General features: G+C 38.6%; 2 protein-coding genes across 2 annotated transcripts; one reads left to right on the top strand and one right to left on the bottom strand.

Moving 5' to 3' along the window:
• Positions 1–715: 715 nt before the first annotated feature.
• On the bottom strand, positions 716–1606 carry LOC101292797 (oligosaccharyltransferase complex subunit ostc-like). Its single transcript, XM_004299754.1, has one exon. It carries the CDS (start codon positions 1549–1551, stop codon positions 1018–1020), a length of 534 nt encoding a protein of 177 aa, XP_004299802.1. The 5' UTR covers positions 1552–1606; the 3' UTR covers positions 716–1017.
• Positions 1607–8559: 6953 nt separating this feature from the next.
• Positions 8560–10205, top strand: LOC101305566. Its single transcript, XM_004301369.1, has 2 exons — positions 8560–8840; positions 9944–10205. The coding sequence occupies exons 1-2, from the start codon at positions 8662–8664 to the stop codon at positions 10203–10205; spliced, it is 441 nt and encodes a 146-aa protein (XP_004301417.1). The 5' UTR covers positions 8560–8661.
• Positions 10206–10782: the final 577 nt, after the last annotated feature.

The following is a 10782-nucleotide window of genomic DNA, read 5'->3' as shown; positions in this document are numbered from 1 at the left end:
ACTCATTAACCTTTGTGTATGTTATTACTCCGATATACCATCATACTAGAATACACAGTATTCTGCCAAGTTTTTGAAGAATTTTTCTTTGGCCACATAAGGTAAATCTAGCCCACCCGGATTCTAATTCCTGGTTCCGTCCCTGGAAAAAGGGATGAGGGAACGATGTTGATGGTTGTGAATGCCCAATGACCCAACGGGTACGTTTACCATCCCTTCTCATATGTCAAAGGTGCATTATGTTCCCTTAACAATTTTATAAGCATCATATATACATACAAGACAAATTATTTATTAAGAGGTATTGATATTTGCATGATGTTGGAGTGTTTAAATTCAAATTGAGGCGTAGTTCAGAGGTATGGGAAACTCATATATTGTTTAGTAAGCAAAAATATTTCGGCTACCGACCCACAGCTACAATTTCGGACACTTCTAAAGGATTATTCCTAAGACCGGTACTGATAACTACAATTTGGAAAGTTCCCTAATACCACAGTCATTTCAATGTCACTAAATCATATGACACTATTAACAAATTCTTTCTGAAGTTCATACACAATTCAAGATAACATGTCATCCTATCCTAACATTCATGTTGTTCTATTACTTCATATGCCGCATGCCTATAGACTATCCCTTCAGTAATTCAGTAATCCTGGAAGATACGTTGCACTATTGAAATGAGAAAGGGAACTAAAATGCAACAAACACTATCATAATGCAGACCACACCACTATCATTAATATTCACAATTTCAATACGTATCTCATGTCATAGTTCACAATTGTTCAGTCATACCAATTCCTCCATGATATTATCACTAGAATTTCAGTATAGGAAGGCCACAGGGAAGCTCAGACAAACACAACTGTTGTGATACTCTCATGCTCAGATTATGATAAAGCAATAACATGACAAAGTCTAAAATGACAGTTGAAATATATAGCATAACCATATCTAAATCAGAGTCGAAAACTGAAGCATAATTAAAGTTCCAGAATCTGTAAGATAAAGCTAATGAAGATAACCAGGGATCTTGATGCGAATAAAGAGCATACTCATAACGTAGGCAAGAACAACCGAAGAGATCCCAGCAGTGGCGTACGAGACCTTCACGCTCTTAGCCCGGTTCCGATCCAAAGCCAGATCCATCAGCACAATTCCGACACCGCCGAGCACGAACATGAACCCCGAAGAGAGCCCTTCGATTATGTACTGCCCGTTGACCCGGCCCGGGAGGAAGACGACGGGTCGGACCGCCCCGGTCCGGGGGTCCTGGGTGGAGCCGATGCCGGGGGGCTCGACGATGACGTCGTAAACGAAGCCGGAGACAACCATGAAGTAGGTGAGGAGGACGAGGGCGAAGACGGTCATGGGGGAGGGGAGGGTTAGGGTTGGGAGCTTGAGGCGGAGGCGAGGAGGCCGGAGGAAGCTGTAGGGGAGGATCTGGAGTAGGTGGACGATTGGATCGATGGAGCCCGAAGAGTGGTCAGAGTGGGCGGTGGCAGTGGCGGTGCCCGGGTGGAGTGACTCGGGTTTCGGCGGCATTTTGGGTGGATCGGATTCGGGTCTCGGGGGTTTTGGGAGTTGAGTGTAAAAGACTCGGAGTACCTGGGAAGGTGAGGTATGGGGAATTAGTTGGGTGGATCCGGGGCAGCTCTGGTATTTAAAAATGTATGAGATTTTACTTGTTTTTTTTTTAAAAATTTTATTCACACGTCCTTAAATACTTATACATATATCTTACTTAATTCACCACTAATCTTATTTCTTGTTTAATTATTTTATTAGATACACCACCCCAAACTACCAATTCTACCCACAGACTTCATAATATAAATAAATATCAAAATCATTGAGTTTGATTTTTGTTTTTTATCTTATCAATCACGAAAGCTAGCTAGCTTGTATATCATAATCAGATTACATATGTTTTGTTTATCAAGATAAACACAATGATTCTTTTATGTTTTTCTTCTTTCAATTGATCATCATGAAACAATTCTTCTAAAAAGTATATATCATGAAACAACACATATACAAACATATGAAGGAAATTTCAACTAGGGGTTATATGACGACATGATTTTTATTTTCTCACCGATAGAAAGACAAAAAATATTTTGTATTGTAGAGTTCGATATGGTATTCTTGTTTGTAGAAGGATATGTCCATTACTGTATATATCAAAATGATTTTCATATAAATAGTATGAATACGAACAATCATGAGAAACCTCAATGTACGATTCGGTAGTTAACTTAGACTTGGATCTATAACAAAGTTAATTTTCTAATTAAATTTCTTATTCCAGTAGGTATGACTTTTTAGTCATTTTGATTATCCCTAAAACATGATTTTAAATGTTAAAAGATTAGGGTGTGTATTAAGTATTTAGGAATGTGAGAATAAAATTTCTCTTTTGTTGTAAAGTAAAGAAAAGATAGAGAGAAGACACAGAGAGAATAGTTGGGAGGAGGTAAAAGTCTACTCATTCATTCTCATTAGCCTCTTTATATAGAGGTAGAGTTTACATCATAGTACATAACTAATGAGTAATTGCGTGGACAACCATATGGATTATAATATTTATAACACTCCCCTTGGATGTCCACCAATGAATGATGAAATTAGACGCGCATAATGTTGTATCGTTAAAAACCTTGCCAGGTAAGAAAAACCCAGTGGGAGAAAAATAACCCTGGTTGAAGGAGAAAAAGAGTGCAACGCGCATATGTCTTAGGTAGCATACTTCTGGATGCTCCTCCTGATGAGAATCTCCCCTTGATGATGCACCGTAAATAACGGTTTGATTGTTCATCACTAAAGTGACACCATGCATGTTTTGCATATGGGGACTCATCATGAAATTTCAAACCTACATATATAGTTAAAACAATACCAACAGAGCTAGACGATTTTCTAATACGTCTTACCTCATTTAGTACGTTATATATATGATCAAATTCATACACTAAGCAATGGCTAAACAACATAAGAAAATTGACATTAAAATATTGAAAATCTCATGGCGTATCTAGCCATACATGTCACATCCCGGACCCAATTTTACCTATTTACTAGGTATTTCTCGAGTTACTGAAGAATTTAACCGTGCTCGGTAATTTGGTAGTTTAACACTCGAATTTATTGTCGAGTTTTTCTTAAAATGTTAAATTCTTCTATTAATGATCCGAGGTTGTAGTGCGCGTTGGCACGAGTTCTCCATTATCATCGGATTATTTTTGAGAGCTTCGAGCTATGTTTTACGATTTATAAAAAATCTGGGTCGCTGATCTTTAATCATTGATCACCTGTTGTCCATTTCTGTTGTTAAGTAGAGGAAGACTGGTCAAACCCGGTCAAAGCCCCAACTCGGGTTTGACCGAGCCTAACCGAGTCTCCCTTTCTCTCCTCCCTCGTCTCCCTCTGCCGTTGCCTTCTCCAGCGCAGCATCGCCGTCTCCGGCCATCCCTGGCGACAAGACCGCCACCGAAGTAATCCCCTCCTCCTCCTCAACTCAGCCCAGTCCTTAAATCCGGAAGTCATCCACTCTCGACGGAGATCGAAGGAGAAGGACGACGACTGTGTTTTGTTTTTTCCGGCGAGCTCCGGCAAGGACGACGGCGTTGAAGGGTATATTCTTAATCTCCTCAATTCCCTCTTCCTTTCTAGGTCCTTGAACCCTAATCTGGAAACCCCTTTCTTCTCTTTTCTGGGTTCGAGCTCCTAGCTCCGGCGACCGGCGTTCGAGGGTTTCCGGCGTGTGTGCTTCGGGTTTTGCTAGAGTCGATGAGGCTTCATTGTACCTCTTGTCTCCTTCCTGACGACCTGCTAAGCATCAAGAGGCCAAGATGATCGGTTGTGGAGACTTGAGGTGTTGCTGCTGCTATGTGGGAGGAACCATGAACCCGGAATCTGGCAAGAGAGCCACCGCCGGCAAGAGAAGCTTTGTTGTCGTCTGAAGGTAATCTTCTTGCATATGGAGTTGTTAGGGTTGCTGCTGTGTTGATTGTGGTTTGAGAAAATTGGAGTTTGATTGCTAATATGAATGTTTTGGTTGTTGTTGTCGATAACTTGGTGATTTGGAGGTTACGGGGAGGCTATGGCAAAATTTTGGCAAGTTGCCGGAATCCTGACCCGTGAAGGTAGCTTGGCGACTTTCCTTTTCTAGAAACTTTCCATTTATAGAAACCCTTTTTGGGTGCCCTTAGTAATTTAGTGGTTTTCCGGATTAATGTGTTCCGTATATTTGAGTCTTTGAATTTACACTAGTTTGGTTAATCGATTCCGAAGGTTGCCAAAACGATCTTTTAAGCGTAAAGTTGGGGAGCATTGGTGTTTCATGAATTTTTTAAATGACGCCAAGTGTGTAACGGTTAGTAGAATTTTTGGTGATTTGACTCGGATCGTTAAGTTAAAGGTTAATTTGGAAATGTCCAAACTTCATTAGTTGGCCTACCTTAAATCAATTGGTCAAACTTGGTCAATTCTGGTCAACCCAAGAAACTTAGCCAAACTAGGAAGAAGTTGAATCAATGATTATTATGGAGTCCGATCTGACCAATTTATTCTTCTGTTTATCGTCAGACGTGGGATTGGTTAGAGAGTGTGAATAGTTGGAGGCAGGGCTCGAGGAGTATTGCGAGCATTGGAAGGCTAAGGCCTGATACTGTGAGTAGACTTTTGTTTTAAATAATATGCATGCAATGATTGATTTTTGAGCAATTTATTTTGTTGGAGCATTTGACGTCATTTTATTTTGACGATTTTATTTCTTTTGAAGAGTTACCGAAAATGGGATTTTCGGTGAATATAGCAACGTGTCTTTAAAGGCCCTCGTAATATACGATGACAACATGCCATAAGTCTCTCATCCATATAACAGTTACATGTAACACTGTACTTATAGAAAAGTATCATTCGTATAAGGGCAGATTCATAATCCCATGTCTTTTGTAGACATTAAATCATAGTGATTTACTTTCACTGTGGTAAATACCCTTTTGTATCTGTAGGGTTAAAGGTCAAAGTATCTCATCACGTTTCAAATATTTAGTTTAATTGGAATTGCCTCTTTCCAATTTGACCAATAATATGCTTTGTCGACATGCATAATGAAACGTGGCATAACATCGATTAATACAGTCCTTTATGGTCTTTAGTAGCTACTATTTGTAAATTGTCATAGATGATCATCATTCATAGATCTCACACATTCTTATATGCATGCATTTTTGATATTGGGTACCCATGCCACTTCTGGGGCAAATATTGTCACTTCTAGGACAAATATTATCTAGCGAATGTGGATCTTTTACATGTAATATCATGTAGACCATTAGAGGACCTGTATAATCTTCCATTTTTAGGAGCTCAAAACTTTAGACCTAGTGGATACATTCCACTCAAATTCACGCCGTTATTTAAATGACAGTAGTCTTATTCTCCCTCTAACGGCGGGAAGACTGTCATATTATGACCATGAGTTAATACGCGTTTAAAGCTCTATCACTTTTTTTTTTTAGTGAGATGTTCATTGGTTGGTGGCGAACCAAAACCAAGTTTGAGGTCAAGAACATTAAATTCACGTGTCAACGAAGATACTATTCTCTAATGGCGTACCTACAACCTTTGTATGTGTAGCCGTATTAGGAACTCTAACATTGTATCATGACATTCTCTTTAAGAGAACCATGTCACATGGATACACATGCATCCCACAAATCAAATGGGGTATAGACTATTTGAGTTAATATGGATAGTCTCATAGACTTTAAACCAAGTAGAAAACAGTGAATCTAGCATATACTTTTCTCACAATCTTTTATCAAATCACTAATTGATGACACATATCTCAATATCAAAATGAGATGGCGGTTAAACAACTCACACCAACTTACATCATTCTTCAGGAACAATCTTTCTCCCCCTCACGACAAGAGGAGTGGCTCATTGAGATGATAACTCAAAAATATGCGGCATATAGACTAGTGTTCATCAAAACTTGTAACTTATTCAAGACAACACTCTAGGTAAATTATGACTTAGTTAGTCATGCCGAGTTTCAATGAACTTCAGGTTTATGATATTATATGTCTCGAGTTATTGTAGAAATTTAACATTGTATGTGCTCTTTTGGAGCCATCAATGATACGTGTAATCAAATGTTTAGATTTGAAATCTACTATTAGAACTTCGGGTTCTGCAGTACAATATTTTGAATCTTCTGGTCCAAAAATATTACACTCGAAATTCATATGATCGAGATGTAGGGCTGTTGGCCCATATGAATAACAATAAAATTTAAACAATAAGTACAGTAATGAAATTGCATAACAAAATAAGAAAACTGTAAACAACAAAAAGTAAATCAATTGTACATAGGAAACTTCTAGTTCCATGAATAAATAAAATACACAGATCTTCGGGTCTGGTTAACTTTATTAAATATGATAATCTTGTTTTCTTGATCTCATGTACTTACACATGCAATTAATATCAAATAGGTGAGGGACTTCAGGCCCGTATATGATTAGGGATCACAATATGTGGTTTCGATCATTGTATAACTATGAGGGAACTTTTGGCCTTTGGTAATTGCATAAGCTTTGAGAAATTTCATATCGCAATTCCAATTATATATTACTCTCGAGGAACTTCAGGTCTTTTTGTAGTTTGATCAAGCTAGAGACTTCAAGTCTAGAACTGTCTATGATTGCAAAATTCACAACTCGATGTAAGCGTATACTCTCAATTCAGATCAAGAAAAATATATCGGATCATGTACGAATTGAATCCATTTGGTCATACTGGCAAATACACACCTGAATAGGTTTATATGCTTGTAGAAAGTCACCGGTAAGAACCAAAGATTAGATCTCAGACCCGACCTAAAATGGTCTTTTGGTCTTTCCACGTATGATCACAAAGAAGCATGTACATCATGCTGATCAATCGAAAAAAAAAATGCTTGTGATATGCAAGTCAGTAGCTAGATGTCCCATAATCTAGATATATGAAGGACGATCAAACCAATCCATTTGTTTGCAAAAACATAATCTGTGAATCAAGATGTATATATGTTAAAGAAAATCAACATCATGATTCATGAAAATTGCCGATCATTGACACAGCAGTCTTCATAAGCCCGAGGTGGAACACAGGCTAGTTATTGACACAACTCTCACACCCGTTGCAGCAGTCAATTAGACCGAGCCGAGGATCACTCAAGCCGCCTCTCTTTGGCTTCTTATTTAGCATTGAGCTGCCGTGTTCAACCTCCAGGAGGTCAAGCATCAATCACCCAATTAAACACTCAATTCCTATGAGGTGGAGCATCAAACAATGATGATGCATCGAACACCCACAATCATAATTGCAACCGTTAACAATATTCATAAACAATATAACAATCAACATGATCTGAATTAAAAAAATAAACAAATCAAACTCATAGATCAAAACTATCGGTGAGAATAAACAACATTGAGTTGCACCGTATGACTTTTTTGATCATCATTGAGTTTATAAACAAAACACTGATATTCTAGGGTTTCTACAGTTTGGTCGTTATCAACTCAAAAGGTAGAGTCGTGCTGATAACGTGTTGTAAAGTAAAGAAAAGATAGAGAGAAGACACAGAGAGAATAGTTGGGAGGAGGTAAAAGTCTACTCATTCATTCTCATTAGCCTCTTTATATAGAGGTAGGGTTTACATCATAGTATATAACTAATGAGTAATTGCGTGGACAACCACATAGATTATAATATTTATAACACTTTTTTTTCTTTTAGGCAATAACTCAACCGTACGTCTTGGCAAACTATTAATGACTAGGACGGCTAGGGTCAGCTGAACTTATAATAACATAACCGGCAAGAAAATTCGGAACCATATGTTTAGCAGAACAAATTTGTAAATTTGTCGAAGACCGAACTTATAAACAAAGAAACATTGTGTCTTTTATGACAAAATTATCTTCTAACTTCCCACAAGTTAATCACGCAATTGTATACCAACACCATACTCATAAAAGAAAAAAAAAACTGTGACACCAACATAAAGTCACTTCCTAGCAAATAAACAGGAGCACCTCATACATAAGCCACTTGAAAATACACCAAATTTGTATTAGATAATTACCAACTCACGAAACAGTCTTAACGTAAAATGATTGGTGAAGGCCCAAATACCGATCCATTTGCCCAAAAAGGTTCATCTTTTGGGCGAGCCAACCTCATCATTAAGCGATGAATGTGGATGACAAGACACTTTCCATACTAGCCTACCATAAACAGCCCAACATCTCAAATCTGGGACGAGACCCAAAGACCCAAACCCAAATCTTAACATGATGCTAATGCCAAATCATCCTTGTTGCTGGCAAATCTTCAGGTGGCTAACCTTATCAGTACATCTGACATCGCCGTCACCCCCAACCAAGAATAGATCACCGACAAGATGCCTAGATAAAATCTAAGCGCCACCCACACATTGGTCACCTTACGAAAGAAGCAATCAACAACCAAGATCCAAATAAACACCCAAACCCCACCAATCAAGATTTCAGGCTGTCAAGAAAGATCGCAAAGTCGCCTACCTAAGCTGACTCTGGATCAAACCCCGACCCTCGATACGGACTCCACCAAAACAAAATGGTTGCCATAGCCGTCATTTGTTGTCTTCTAAACAATACACAGTCAAAGAGCCCCACACAAGCCTTCGGTCAGCGACGCTTCCATCAAGCCCTCCTCTTTTCCACCATGGGTCCATGGTCACGTTGCCAACATGGTCATCGTTCTGCCAGAGAAGAGACGCAACGCCTACTTGAAACGTAAGGTTTCGATAGTCCAAAGACACTGCGGAACAACAAGAGCTCTCTTGTTTTTTTTTTTTTTTTGTTTAAGAAATCTTTCCAACTTTTAACCACCTTTTTTTTTATATTTACCATGAAAGTATTATTAACTCACAAACACAAACTTACAACACAAAGACTGACCTCATGAAACTTTCATTGCTGGAATTCAGAGTGTTCCCACTCCAACTACTTGGATAAAAAAGCTGCCTGTCTGTGCTCACTGCTTTCAATTTTGATGATTTCAATTTTGACTTGTGTAGAGGTTTCAAGTTGTAATTTTCTTTAGCATTTTCAAAGAATAAAGAATCATAAAGACCCAACAAAATCAGTGCTCCATGGAGTATTCACACACATTGTTCAAGAAACTAATTAAGCACCTTGCTCCCCAACATGGACGACACTAAACTTTGACATGTTTGGGGCAAAGCACATTTTCTTGATGATGTCAATGCAAAACTTAGCCGTTCTACTATTTAGGCCCGGGACTTTTGGACCCGTAAACCGCAAAACCGGCCTGAACCGGACCGAAACTGACGGTTCGGCGCGGTTTCTGTAAGAAATTACAGCTTGTTTTGCTTGAACCGAACCGGTCTAACTAACTCGGTTCGGTTCCGGTTCTGTAAAAAAAAAAAAACCGTAGGAACTGTTGGATCTTAATACCTTTAATCTCCACTGTCAGATCGAAGTAACAAAAAACCCTAAAAACTTATCACTCTCTCCCACTCTCTCGCAGTCCTCTTTTGAGTCTTTTCTGCAGTCTGCCTCATCTCTTCCTCATCTATTTTCTGAGTTTTCTCTCTTTTTCAATTGAAATTCATAAGATTAAGTCATAAGATTTGCTTCCTCTTCACCATTTTCAGTTCTCAACTGTAAGTAATTTTGTTTATGTGATTCAATTTCACTTTTATATAAACTGTAAGCATGTTGGATTGTAGTTTTTGCTTCGTTTTCGTTGATTCTCGTCTTCCCCTCGTGTTTCTAGTTCGTTTTCGTGTTCAGATTGTAGTACGTTGTCTTCATTGTTCTAAACTTATAATCATTGTACTGTTTCGTTTGATTCATTTTCTTTGAATTAACAGGTTGGCAATGTCGTCTGAAGAGTATGATTCAGACTGCGATTCTGTAACAGAAACTGAAGGAAGTGGAGATGAGGTAGAAGTGGTTCAACCAAGCTCAGAAACAGTAACTACAGCTCCTCGTTCATCAAAAGAGAATGATAAGTTCAAGCCTGCTAGAAACACGAGGGGAAGGAGGCTGAGGGCTGCTGCTAAAGAGAGGTCAAGAGTGTGGGCGCATTACACCAGGTATGACGAACCAATAATGGGGATTGTAGATGGATAGGAGCAGCAAATTGGCATTGAAAAGAGAGCGCAATGTAAGTACTGCCCCACTACTCTGAAATGTGATTCTAGAGCAAATGGTACTAGTTCACTTGCAAAACATACTGAGACTGTTTGCAAAGGTTATCCTGGTAAAGTCGATTTAGAGACTCAACATACAATGAATGCTGATGTGTTGGACCCAAATGGGAATGTAGTTGTTAGAAAATGGTTAGAAGATGCATGTCTAGATGCTGCTTGTGTTATGATTGTGTTGGATGAATTGCCTTTTAGTTCAATTGAAAGGCCGGGGTTTAAACATTTCTGTAGAGTAGCAGTACCAAATTGGATTCCACCTTGTAGGAAAGTTGTAGTGAAGAATTTTTTGCGCATGTTTGATACCAAAAAGAAGGAGTTAAGGAAAGAACTGAGGTCACATTCTGTTTGTTTGACTACAGACACATGGACCTCATGCCAAAACATCAATTATATGGTGATCACGGCGCACTTCATTGATGGTGGCTGGAATATGCACAAAAGAGTCCTTAATTTTTGTGTGATACCTAACCACAGTGGGAATAGCATAGGAAAAATATTAG

The sequence above is a fragment of the Fragaria vesca genome, linkage group LG5 (genome assembly GCF_000184155.1).
Source record: "Fragaria vesca subsp. vesca linkage group LG5, FraVesHawaii_1.0, whole genome shotgun sequence".
NCBI classification, from domain to species: Eukaryota; Viridiplantae; Streptophyta; class Magnoliopsida; order Rosales; family Rosaceae; genus Fragaria; species Fragaria vesca.
This window is presented reverse-complemented; position numbering and strand designations above follow the sequence as displayed.

Bases quoted from the DNA above. Each gene is read 5' to 3' on its own strand.
- LOC101292797 (XM_004299754.1), bottom strand. From the start codon at position 1,551: ATGCCGCCGAAACCCGAGTCACTCCACCCGGGCACCGCCACTGCCACC.
- LOC101305566 (XM_004301369.1), top strand. From the start codon at position 8,662: ATGGTTGCCATAGCCGTCATTTGTTGTCTTCTAAACAATACACAGTCA. The intron at 8,841-9,943 runs GTAAGGTTTCGA...TTGAATTAACAG, and splicing joins ACGCAACGCCTACTTGAAAC to GTTGGCAATGTCGTCTGAAG.